This window comes from Doryrhamphus excisus, chromosome 4 (assembly GCF_030265055.1).
Source record: "Doryrhamphus excisus isolate RoL2022-K1 chromosome 4, RoL_Dexc_1.0, whole genome shotgun sequence".
NCBI lineage: Eukaryota > Metazoa > Chordata > Actinopteri > Syngnathiformes > Syngnathidae > Doryrhamphus > Doryrhamphus excisus.
This window is the reverse complement of record NC_080469.1, coordinates 13,232,997-13,245,827: the sequence shown is the minus strand read 5'-3', so window position 1 is coordinate 13,245,827 and position 12,831 is coordinate 13,232,997. Positions and strand designations below refer to the sequence as shown.

The 12,831-nt window shown below is 41.5% G+C and overlaps 2 protein-coding genes and 1 long non-coding RNA gene across 4 annotated transcripts; 1 reads left to right on the top strand and 2 right to left on the bottom strand.

Annotated features, from left to right (window-relative positions):
• Window positions 1-251: 251 nt before the first annotated feature.
• entpd4 (ectonucleoside triphosphate diphosphohydrolase 4) lies at window positions 252-6,916 on the bottom strand. 2 transcript variants are annotated; one of them, XM_058071574.1, is made up of 13 exons: window positions 6,782-6,916; window positions 6,453-6,573; window positions 6,165-6,362; window positions 5,365-5,570; window positions 4,485-4,635; window positions 4,276-4,379; window positions 3,717-3,776; window positions 3,477-3,631; window positions 2,886-3,052; window positions 2,484-2,808; window positions 1,578-1,663; window positions 1,260-1,421; window positions 252-1,126 (listed from the first exon to the last, which is right to left on the bottom strand). In XM_058071574.1, exons 2-13 carry the CDS (start codon window positions 6,458-6,460, stop codon window positions 892-894), a joined length of 1,857 nt encoding a protein of 618 aa, XP_057927557.1. In that variant the 5' UTR covers window positions 6,461-6,573; window positions 6,782-6,916; the 3' UTR covers window positions 252-891. The 2 variants fall into 2 exon arrangements, with proteins under 2 accessions (XP_057927557.1, XP_057927558.1); XM_058071575.1 differs by having other exon boundaries at window positions 3,501-3,631.
• On the top strand, window positions 6,182-8,850 carry LOC131128596 (uncharacterized). The gene is made up of 3 exons (XR_009129674.1): window positions 6,182-6,398; window positions 7,993-8,122; window positions 8,240-8,850. It is a non-coding gene; the product is annotated as an uncharacterized LOC131128596 (long non-coding RNA).
• si:ch211-214j8.12 (uncharacterized protein LOC100000539 homolog) lies at window positions 7,174-12,299 on the bottom strand. The gene is made up of 5 exons (XM_058071577.1): window positions 12,061-12,299; window positions 11,492-11,751; window positions 11,253-11,419; window positions 9,056-10,098; window positions 7,174-8,465 (listed from the first exon to the last, which is right to left on the bottom strand). The coding sequence occupies exons 2-5, from the start codon at window positions 11,709-11,711 to the stop codon at window positions 8,084-8,086; spliced, it is 1,812 nt and encodes a 603-aa protein (XP_057927560.1). The 5' UTR covers window positions 11,712-11,751; window positions 12,061-12,299; the 3' UTR covers window positions 7,174-8,083.
• Window positions 12,300-12,831: the final 532 nt, after the last annotated feature.

The following is a 12,831-nucleotide window of genomic DNA, read 5'->3' as shown; positions in this document are numbered from 1 at the left end:
AGTCACTGTGGGCGTGTCAACCAACTGCTTCGTTAATTGGCTTGTGTTAGACAGCCTGTGTTACTACCTGATAGTTGTAAGACCGGTTACTAAACAATGGGCTATCTCAAAAGAATTTGTTACAGCAAGTCAAAATCCCCTTAAAAGTAGAAATGCTACACATTAATGTTGTGTGAAACATTATATACTGTATATACTGTAACCATAGAATGGAAAACAGTGTACATGGTGATTAGACTTAAGGGAAAGAATTTCCAATCCATAAAAGCTTTATTACTATATTGTAATGTGACAACACGATGCAAACATTTCACTACATTGATTTTGTAAAAAAATGGGTTCATGACCAATCATCTCACACGACACATTGAAATGAAGCACAATATAGTCACACTGTCAAACAATGCTCAGTGTTATAATAAAAGAAAGTCATCAGGCCTACAAGCGAGAAAGGTAGCCCTGACAGAGGAGTGTTTAAAATGACTCCAGTGACAAGACATGTATTGCACAAGTAAAGCATGAACTTGTCATTCATTATATATAACACAACAGTACCAGCAAGGACAGCAACGTTATATCATGTCACAAATCCAGATGGTTTTGTGTTGTACTTATGTGGAACAAACAAGTGCTTTTAAAAAGGCAGAAGGAGGCGAATGCCCACATAAAATCTACAAACATAAAATGCAGAACTTCTGTTAAGAATAGTTTTTTAAAAATCTTTCATATGAAAATATGAAGTTTAATTCAGCACATTTTTGACCTGACATTTACAAAATAAGTTAAACACACATTCTTTTGTGGCTCAGCGAGGCCAAAAGTCTCTCAAGGAAATTTCTTGTCCAAGACCCCTTGAACACACTGGTGAGACTTCTGAGGTGGAGTGAAATTTTATAGATTGATGGGAAGTGTTGGTGATCCCAGGCCATCCTCCATCCACGGCACAGAGGAAGGCGAGCAGCGCTGTGCAGTACGCCTGTGTATTCGGCGAAGTCGCAGTAAGTACAGAATGATGGACAGAAGGACAATGAAGAAGCAGACAAGGAATAAGTAGTGGTTGTTGACAAAGGAGAAGCTGTGCCGCCAGTGAGCGTGCAGTCCTTTTAGACTTTCTTGCTGGATGTCCCTAAAAAAAAAAAAAAACAGTAAACTTAGTACATAAAAAAACCCCATCACCTAAAAAAGTATACACATGCTAAATATGGTGCTAGCTGAAGACTATATCATAAACCTTGAATAAAGTGTGAAAGATGCCTTACCTCAAAGGCAGAAAACGTGTTCTGAATAGAATGGCTCCAAGAGTCCACTGCACCTCTTTATCGTAGACCAAAAATGCAGTTCTCAGGTTTTTATAGTCAGTAGGGAAAGAGAAGCCTGAATGTAATACTTCATACATCCATGCTGATTTAAAACATTGGTTCCTGCAGAGATAAACAAGCATCATCACAGTGCATACTATACAAATACTGAGCATAATGAGAAGAAAACACAATTATGTACAACTGTGTACCCTCTGACGCTAACATCACAGTAGTCTTTAAGGGCTATTCACTGTTCAAGATACTCAAGGAACTTACTTGAGTCTATGGAGGTCAGCATGAGAAGCATACAAGCCAGAATCAAAGCGTTCCCTCAGAGTCTTCCACTGGGTGGCGCAGTAACTCTGAAAATGTGACGAGACATTGTCAGCGAGTCATACGCAATAGTTATTGTCATGCTGTATTGGACAAGGGTTATTATTATACTGTTACGGTGCCCCGTGTTCTCTAAGAACGTCCTTATGTGTGTGTGTGTAGGTCGTGAAGTATTAAAGGGGACCTATTATGCTCATTTTCGGCCCTTTGTAATGAGTTGTGGACTCCTCTAGAGCAGCTACACACGGTAACCTGCACTGAAAGCTTTCTAGATCTTCCAGAATCTGCACCTATTCCAGCAGTATTTTGATGGATTTCCAAAACAGTCTGTTTTCATTTATTCCACCCATGGCCCACCTCCAGGGATGCCCACTATACTGTGATCGGTCCCACTCAGCTCATACATCTAACAGCTTGTACCCAGGCACGGGGCGGCTCACTGCAACGTCACAGACAAATGTATTATGCTTTTGAAGTCATGTTGTTACGAGAAGCAAACTCTTTACTTAACTGCCCCCCAACTAGCAACTAGCTGGAACTACTTTCCTCAGCAATGAAATCCAAATTAACTTGGCTTAGGACAAAAAGTGGGGAGTTAGTCACTGTTGACGGACTTCACTGATTATGGGGGTGTCATACAACTTCATGTCAAAAAATCCGAAATATCCCTTTAAGCTTTGTTAATGGCGATCTTTATGGCAAAACTGCAAATTGTGCTGTTTGTGGAATCATTTTTCCCTGAATACATCTTTAGAGGTTAGGGTTTTTACAACTAAACACGCATTACTACAGGGACACACAAAATAAACAGTAATTATTGTCATGAAACTTTTGAAATGTGCTGGTTACCTTAGCAGCTTGAGCATATTTGGAAGCATTATAGTCTCCGCCTATGCGTAGCACATCCTCAGTGCAATAGTAGAACTCGGAGAAACCAAAGAACTGGCTGTTGTTAAAATCAATAGCTGGCTGGTAGATGCCGCTGAGAGAGGTTTGAGGATCATTTGTGCGATTGAGGAAAGGTTGTAAACTCCGTCTGCACTGGTCAAAGTCCCCAGTGCCTCGCAGATGGACCTTGTGTGGAGAGAAACCAATCTCATCCTGCAGCTCAGTGGGGAGACACGGGTCCAGGAGGGGGAACTCGGCCGTCTCCCCTATATGCTGACCTAACAGCCTGGCAAAAGAAGAGAGAAACAGCGATGAATAAACAACAAAGCCCAACTGCTTGATAAGCACTGGCAGGGCACTCACTTATTTCGAGTGGCCGTGCTTCTGATGAGGCTCTCCTCGTATCTTTGGTGTGCTGTGTTTCCTCCAAAACCCAGGAAGGTAGCCACATACACACGGTACACATGGTCAGTGCGATGAGCATCACACCCCAAATTAAACTCCGCCAGTAGGTTTTTGGCAATTTCCTCCTATGGGACGCAAACACAAACACTAGTGAATGACATAACAGACCGGTTCCACATTCCATAATACATAAGACAATGAGGGAGAGCACATCCTGACATGCAATCAAACTTTGGTACATCTACACAATGTAATGAAATTAAGACATCAGCTTGTGTCACTGTCATAAAGGTATTCATTTATCATTACAACTGCACTACGTAAACTAAGTGCTGTTTGTACATATTCATCGTTCTCAATATTAACTCCTGCAATTGATTCATGCAACGCCTTCTTACAATAAGTGATGAAGCAAGAGCAGATCGTCTCCAAGGGACAAAATTAGTGAGTACAGTTTTCATCAGGGAACACAACACAGGAGACGAATGAGTGACAAAAGCAAAGACAGCAAAAAAAACCCAAACGTATTTGGTTGTGGATAATAATAACCTGCTGTGGAGTGGTAAAGCTCACAGTTTTGGGCACTTCAAATGCAATCTGTGTGGAAGCTCCGCCCATGTCCAAAACACCAGCAGTCCTTTTTCTCACTAGTGCCTCCTGTTGATCATTGCCTGGGACACTGACCTCTATGACAGCTTCCCCATCTTGGAGGGACACATAACTGTGTTACTAAATATCCACATGTATGGAATGAGTTACCGAATGTAACAAAAATAATGGTGTGCTTACCTCTATGTACATGGTTAAACCTTCCAAGGACAAAGTTTATGCCAATCCATGCATAAACACCTAAAACAACAGAAAAAGGTCTTGAAAAATAACTACATGAACAGCTGCACAGCTTTGAAATTTTAACAGTTTTTTTTTTGCTTATTTCATTTTTCCCCCTAAAATGTACTTTGACATAACATACAAAACGTTTCAGTCAAGCTAATGCACTGGACAATTATCAGGTCAACTGGAACCCCTTCATTAAGTGTAGGTGCTGTTTTTACAGAATGGCTTTTACAGAAACTGTGCATTCTAACTCTCATTCTAAGAACTCAAGCATTTAATTCAATAAAATTTCTTTATTCAATTCTTAATTCAACTTACTTTTCTAAATTAAATAGTTTTAGCATTCAGATTTTCACATTTCTTTTCTAAAGCTTCTGCACTGCACCTGCAGTATAAAGTCCACTGGTGAATCAGGGGAGGTGCTCCTCACAGAAGCAAGTTCCAATAGTCTCTGTGAGACAAGCAGTAAGAATAGAAACTGGATTCATTGATGGCATATGTCACTATTTACCCTCTTGTTTTCCGGAAATCACTTCCACATGAGAATCTGAAAACAAGAAATTGAAGTGGACCGGGATGTCTGTTCGAAGGTCTTCCAAAATAGCCTCCTGCTGACTGATAAACAAAAAAAATATATAACCTCCATGATTTCCTTGACTTGAACAAGCTAAGCAAGGTACGCAGGAGGAAGCAGACGATGTTCATTACATTAAACAGTACCTGTTGGGCAGAATTCTCATTCCAGCTGTGCACAGAATATAGAGGGGGGTTTCTATGTGCTTGTCCTTGGGAACATGTTCGGCTGCAAAGCTCAACAGGGGGTATATGTAGTCACTGGCTTTCTCTGGTGTTGTAGCCAATTCAGAAATTCCTAAAAACACAAAGATGAAGACAAAGAATTTATTAGTTACCACACAACACAAGCCTGATTTCTAACTTGCAAGTCAGGTCAACTGCCGAAGATACTATGATCCTGGTCATCAATCGCAGTTACTAAATTAACCATTTGGCAAAACTCTCAGTTAGCAGCCTATTTTCTTGTATTCAGCATATAAAATTAAGTTGCTGTAACAGTCCTATCTATTTGAAATGATACGCCGTCACGTGACATGTTAGATGCTGCCGACACAAGTTGCATTTTACTTTCTGGGGTCATCTTTAACATTTTCAAACACAATTTATATTATTTTTTTTGTACACATCATGAGCCAATAAGTCCATCGATGTTGACAGTCTTCCTAGGGTTCAAAGTGAACTCTCACCTCAGCTCCTTTGGATTATGTCACAAAAGGAGAGGGTTTTATTAATGTATGGCAAGTATAGGACTTCTGTTGAACACACTGCATTTTAAGTAAACACAAATTTTTGTATCAAAATATGCTATTACAAAAACAAAGGTATTTTTTTGTAAAAAAAAAAAAAAGTTTGCTCAGTGGCAGCAGTGGACACCCCCCATGTAGTCAGAATGGTACAATCTTGATCAAATGACATTTTTGTATGATTCAATGGTGAGACAGATACTCAAATCGTCGAAGAGTCAACTGTTGTAAGACACCCCTAGAAGTAACCAGTACTGTTATTCATTCCTTGATTCTCTTACCTGGCTTGATCTTCATGACCAGAGATTTTCGATTTTGATCCCTCATTTGACGAATGTCCAGGAGTTCATGGAGGTTGCCATTGTGCTTTGGCCAGCAGTACACATACACCCGGGAGCCACTGCTGCCACAATCCACAACCAACCCATAGTTTAGGTTAGGATTGCTTGCGTCTGTTGCGTCCACATCAGTTACACGAGCCAGGTGCCTGGAAACAAAATAAAATGGTTAGGCCAGGGCAAACAATGTAGACACATATCAGGCATTTGATCTAATTTCATCTTCGTTTACAAAATATTGCTATGTAATCACTTGACTTTTAAGCAGTGATTATGTGTCTCTATAGCAAACTTCTCACCTGCCATAAATGTAATGAATTTAAATGAAAATACCTCACAGAAATTTTAGGTGAGATTTTAGAATTCATTCATTCATTTTCTACCGCTTATCCTCACAAGGGTCGCGGGGGTGCTGGAGCCTATCCCAGCTGTCTTCGGGCGAGAGGCGGGGCACGCCCTGGACTGGTCACCAGCCAATCATAGGGCGCATATAGACAAACAACCATTCACACTCACATTCATACCTATGGACAGTCGCCAATTAACCTGTTTTTGGAATGGGGGAGGAAACCGGAGTCCCCAGAGAAAACACACGCATGCACAGGGAGAACATGCAAACACCACACACAGATGGCCGAGTGTGGAATTGAACTCGGACCTCCTAGCTGTGAGGCCTGCGCGCTAACCACTCATCCGCCGTGCAGCCCCAATTAGTACATATTCCTTTAAAATGATTAGTTAACCTGTGGAAGTGGTTTTCCTTTGTGATCCAGCTGGCAGGTAACTTTCCAGTGACAACAAATAGGTAAAGCGCTACCAAAAGAAAGAAGAGTAGTCCTACAAAAAGCAGCTGCCTGACTGAAGGCAGCAAGAGCCGAGGAAGCATTTGGGAAGACAGACTGAAATGCCAGGACGCCGGGAAAAGGCAGGAAAAGCTGATCCTGTCAACAGATAAACAGATGGTCGACAGACCTGAGGTTAGCATGTTTGTTGATGAACACATGGGGGCATTTTACATGAACACGACGTACCTGCCCATGATGCAGATTGTCTTCAGTTTCTTGGTCTAATTAATTTAACACCACCAGTTAGTGCGATGAAGGTTGGGCTTTTGGAACGCTCCATTCCGTTTTTCTTACGCCAGTCCATTACCTGAAATTGAAATATGGGAAACACGGACCCCAGTATTTATGTTGGGTATCGTAACTGTGGCTTACAAATTGACAATATACGAAGTTAAAAATAACCAGGCTGTTTGCTAGCGTTAGCATGTTTGGCACGGACAACACCTTAAGAACACATTGACACATTTTACACCTACAGCAACATGTACCTGGCATCATACTAATGAATTACTTACGGATAAAAACGTAAAGGTTCTTCCTTTTCTCGTACAACTGCCATCTTTACGACACTAACCCGGATATGTGGCAGGAGAAGTGTTGGCAACTCTTCAGTAAGAAATGTAGCTATTGGCTGTCCTAAAAGTCGCTAGATGACGCCATCGTCTTATTTGCGTATGTTGTTGGGAAAAGATGTAGGAAAAAAGTAGGCAGTTGACAATAAAGAAACGAAAAAGTGAGGGAAAAAAACGATTCCGTTAGTACTACAAATATACTAGATTCTCTGTGTATTCATTTAAAATTGTTAATAATTTCGTCAAAATAAAATACATATTTTAACTCGGCCAACGCCTCTCAAAGTTCATCGCACGTTGCCAATTGAGAACTTTCTTGAATTACCACCATTGAACAAATTATGCAGTGTTTATTGTATGGTTTACACAAGCATGACGGATGTGGTTCGTCAGTAGCACAGTCTTCTGGTGAATATAGTATGCAATAGCACTTTCACATTCACACTTTGGATGCGTATAGCTCCACATCAGAACACAAAATACAGAACAATTAAGTGCTTTCAGCATATTGGAAAACTCTCCAGCAGAAAAATAAAGTATCTAGATTCGTCATCAGTCACTTACAGTACATACATTCAGATGAATTCATACTTTTATAGTATATTAATAGTGTACACTGTATAATGACAAATAATTATTGAGTTATATATTTAAAGTTTGCCTTTTTAACCAAGATTTAATGCACAATCGAGACGACAGTAGAATGGAAATGTAAATACTGTAAGACAAAAATGTAAATATGGTAAGATATGGTAAGATATGTAAGGTGTCTACCACTCTTAAGGTGGGAAGATGCTCACTCACTGCATAATTCATTCTAAACGTAGTTTCCTAGTACCATTTGTTTTCTTTCCTCATTGTGAAATCACAATGATTTTAAACAATTTAGTGCTTTGCAGATGAAATATTCAAATTGCAAATTTTTGCAAGTCAGTGGTTAGCACATCCACCTACAGTCCAAATCCATGCAAGTTTAGGTTAAGTGGAAACTTAACTTAAACTGTACATTTTATGCTTTCTTTGTAGCACTTTGAGATTTCTGTAATGTAAAGTGCAATATAAATAAAATGTATTATTGTTATTAATATAAACTTCAAATTGTGAGTGTGAATGTCTGTTTGTCTATATGTATCCTATGATTGGCTGGTGACCAGTCCAGAGTGCACCTGACCTCCCACCAGTCTCCAGCTCGCTCACAACCCAAATGAGGCCAAGAAAACAGATGCATGGACAACTGACTCCGCACTACACCCAGACGACTTCGACTGTGCTTGATTTCTTACAGTATGACCACTCTTGCTGACTGATTTGCCAGCAGTGACTCACATCTACATACTTCAGTCTCTTGCTCCGCTGCATAATATTGTTCACAGTCTTCATCTTTACATTTGTTCTTTGCAGGTTAAGTCGTTGTAGTCTTCCCAGTGGTTTGGGAACACAGTTGGCAGAAGCTGAAAATTTGTTGAAATCCAGGACACATTGAAGAATGCCGTTCAGGGGGCACGGCAAAGAGACCAAGGAGAGTTTCTCAAGTAAAGGAGACCCAGTCAGGAGACACATGATCACCTTCATCAAGGAAGGTGACCCGCAGATGAGAGGCATCATTTGGCTGTGCTCATAAGAGTAACTGTAGAGGGGACAAATAACATGACAGTAGTCAAAAACATTCATTTACATCAGTGAGTACACACCTCACACTTCAACAAGCATTTTTATTATGGTATATCTTTTCAGGGGATATATAGTATAGAAATCAAACATGGATATAGCTTAAGAGTAGTCAATGTAAAGCTTGTATAGGAGTATAAATGTACTATCCAGTGAAAAACACTCAACACACATCCATTATAATCTACATACTGTAGCTGGCATCACAAGTGAGCCCAAACACATCTCCAAGATGTGTCATCAATTCCATGCTCAAGAGAATTAATTAGTGTTAGATAACAATGGTGTTCAGACTAAACATTCACACCTTGGTCACAATTTGTAAATGTTCACTGTGAGGTGTACTCAATGGCTATTTAGACAGTAATGGTTTTGTGTTGTCATTTCTAGTGGACAGTAAATATATACTGCTATACAAGCTGTACACTGACAGAACACATTTAATTTCTATAGTATTGTCCCTTGATAAGATAATATTAAAATTGTTGCTTCAATGTGGTGTGTGTACACACTTTTGTGAGATAAAGTCCATATTATTTGTGGTCTTACTTCAATGCCAGAGAGCTAAGGTTGGGCAGACATGGAAGATCACGCTCATTTCGCTGTACTACATCTTCCACTTCATTTGCCAGTGTGGTGGGAGGCTCTGCACAGATGACTAATTCTTCAAGTCTGGTACAGATGCGGATGATCTCCAGCAGAGAGCGAGGGTGTGTTCTCACTCCTTCCAAAGTGAGGGATACCAGGGAAGCTCCTGCCACTTGCAAGGCTGGAAGGAGGTCCTGCAGAGGGCCTTGGTGTTGTACTGATAGACTCCACAGCTGACCTGACCATGGCTGCAGGCCTGTGGCTAAGATAGATGCTTGGAATTGTCCTCCATTTTCCTCCTCAATGATCACAGATAGGGAATTGATGTTTGGACATAAACAGCCCAAACTAACCAGACAATCACATGTTATGGCTTTAACATCTCTTATGTGCAGGGTTAGGTGTTCATCATTTGCAAGACTATAGGAGCATGTGGCTGCCTCATCTTCACTCTCACTAGCATCACTATCCAATAGTGTGTGATTGTCTTCTTCAGTTTCCATTTTCCTCTTGCTCCAAGCATTCTTCCACACATCCTCCAACCTGGGTAGTCCTTCTTGAGTGGAGATTTCATCTGCCAGTGCAAAGTGCCTGTTCTGGATCAGCAAGAAAGCCTGTGAGAGTCCCTCCATGGCCACTCTCTCAAGGTGTGGCAAAGAGAGGAGGAGGTAGGCAGCCACCATTGCAGAGTCTCCAAATCCAATATCAACAGCAAATAAACTACAGAGCGGTAGGCCAGACACAGATGTACTGGAAGACACACAGTTTGATGAAGGACAGAAACCTCCAAGCAGAAGTAGAGCGGATGGGGGAAGAAAATGACATTGAGATACATCCAAATGGCGCAGCAAAGGGCAACGGAGGGTGATGGTCCTAATCACAGCGCTGTCACATGGTGTTCCAGCCAGGGAAAGTGAACGCAGCGCAGGCAGACAGTACAGGGCGTCAGAGAGCACCTTTGACGGCATCTGCTGAGCTCCAGATAGGCTGAGTCTGTGCAATGCCTATGTGGGGAAAATGCACAAAGAATCAGGGTTAGATACTTCTGAAGTCAGTCCACAACAGCACCACACAGTGATTGGCTGTGAATTGTTATTGCAGGCCAAATACTTTTTTCATTTCCAATTACAGCGACATCCTTATCCCAGCTGTCTTCGGGCGAGAGGCGAGGTACACCCTGGATTGATCGCCAGCCAATCACAGGGCATATATAGACAAACAACCATTCACACTCACATTCATGTGGGAGGAAATCGGAGTACCCGGAGAAAACCCATGCATGCACGGGGAGAACATGCAAACTCCACACAAAGATGGCCGAGGATGGGATTGAACTTGGGTCTCCTAGCTGTGAGGTCTGTGCACTAACCACTCATCCGCCATGCAGCCCCGTGAGGGAGCTGCCAATCCTCCCTCACTGATCAGGTGTATGCCCCACCTACACTGTCCGGTTTCTCTTTGTGTATATAGTTGGCTTTAGTTATTTACATATATTTTGGTTAGTGCTTTAATTATATTTGTTTGCCGTTTAAGTGCCACTTTAGTTAGTTAGTTTTTCATTCAGAAGTCATTTGTGTTGTTCCTAATTTCTCATCAGTTTCTCCTTTTGTTTGAGGTGATTCGTCGTGGCACAAACATGGAGGCGCGCCCCATGGGAGTGCAGGCCAGAGGCTGATCACCTCAATTGGACTCTCCCAAGTGCCACCTGGAGGAGGGGGGATTGACTGGGTGGTAGTTGGGGAATCCAAGTTGTTAGGTACACTTGAGTGTTTATATATATATACAGGAAGTGACCCTTCAGTGGGGGACTCCTGAAGGACTTATATTTAATATGAAGGGTGTTGGGAATGTAAATCGGGTACCTTTTGGACTCTCATTGGGAACTGTGGTTGGCCCTTCACAGGTAAAAGGGGCGGGGTGAAATTGTTTGAGAGAGGCCTGTTGTGTGTGCTGGGGGAAATGCTGCTGCACTGTCTGTAAAATAAACTCGAAAAGCTCTCAAGCCCTGGTTTCTGGTGTACCTTTCAGCTGCTATGGCTATCCCAGGCTAGTAAGAGGCCATTGTTTTTCAATGCAAAATCTTACAAGCCCTCAGTGTAAAATACGTTATAAAAAACTAACTCAACTAACATTGAGCATTGAATAGTTAGTGACTAACCTGGCAACGTGCAGAGATGTGGGCACACAGGGACGAGGTGACCAGACCAGGACATCTCTCCAGGGATAAGCCTCTCAGCTGGGGCACCAACAGAAGATGGAGAGCAGCACGGGAAAGTTGCTTTCTTGTGCACAGTAATTGTGTCAGCTCCTCAACGAGATCCCCTGCTGCAAGAGATGATAATTCTTGGATTGGATTACATGTTGAAGGCTTTCTCTGTGAGACTCATAAAAACTCACACAGCAAATTGAAAGGTCCCATGATGTGTCTGAAAGAATAGTGGTCCAAATACTTGTCTGCGTAATCTTTCACCCACACCTCCTTCATGTTGTCAGCCAGACTCAGAAGACAAAGCTGAGTCAGAGACGGCACAGGTTCATCATCTGTAATCCTTCTGCGCCCCAGTTTCCTCCACTTGGGTTGGGGCTTCATTGCATGGTCCCCCCGAAACAGGGGCATTTTAGACAGAGCTCGACTGGCTCTCAGGTCAAAGCCGCCCCTGCAACGCCAAATTATAATCCTGTATTTTATTTCATATTATGACATATTTCGTGTTCGTTTTTAATGCATGTACAAAGTACAAGTAAATACAACACCCGTACATAAACACACATATAGTACATAAACATGCGCTATTGACTGAAAAATCACATTGGTACGGAAGGGAGACTAATGTGTTCAAATGAGACGTTGATCGCTATAGTTAAAAAACAATAACGATTGTTATTGTACTAGTCTACTTTTTAATGGCGTTGGTACAATCCAATTGCTGCTAAGAAAGTGATTCAAATTGAAGAAGTTCACCAACCTTTTATCTGTTAAGTTTCTTCTTCTTTTTGTTTATGGTAGGTCGCAACCAACGTTTAGCTGATAGACTTTCTTTAAGTGTTCAACAAACTTCCTCAAAACCACTTCCTGGTTAATGCTGAAGCCCTGAGCTTTGTCTTTCAGGTAAAATTTCTTGCCGTCGCCTTTCATTATAGGGCTATTATTGAACCACTATTCTTGTAAAGTATAGAATGTCAATATCATTGTGAAGCAAACCAAATTGTCCTTGTAATCCGGAAGATTTTCAGCAATTTAGCCCTATATGCGACACTGCAGAAGTGTGGCATCTACTGGCCGGATGCTAGAAGTGCAGCAACTGCTCATTGTGTGAATGCTAAAAGCACACGTTTTTGTCCAGCCGTCTGTGTTCTATGCCGCGTATCCTAACTAGGGTCGAACTAGGCTCCAGCATGCCCCAGTTATGTTGTAACATTGGTTGAAACGCGAATCAGAATCCAAAGGTCAAATCAATGTCAGAACACAACATTTAGTAAATGTCAATGAATGTGTGTTGCTTCAACATTTTTTTTGTTTTGCTCAACCTGTGTCAAAGTTGTAACATTGGTTGAAAAGCGACCAGAATCCAATGGTCAAATGAAGGTCAGAACCCGACATCAGCAAATGCATGTTATTTTAATGTTAATTTTTCCAAAATAGTGTCTCCCCCACCCTGCCATTTTCTATAATTTTCTTTTCCATTATGCTAGCTAAATTGGGCGTGCGTTGTCATGTCCCACCTCGCTGCCATTTA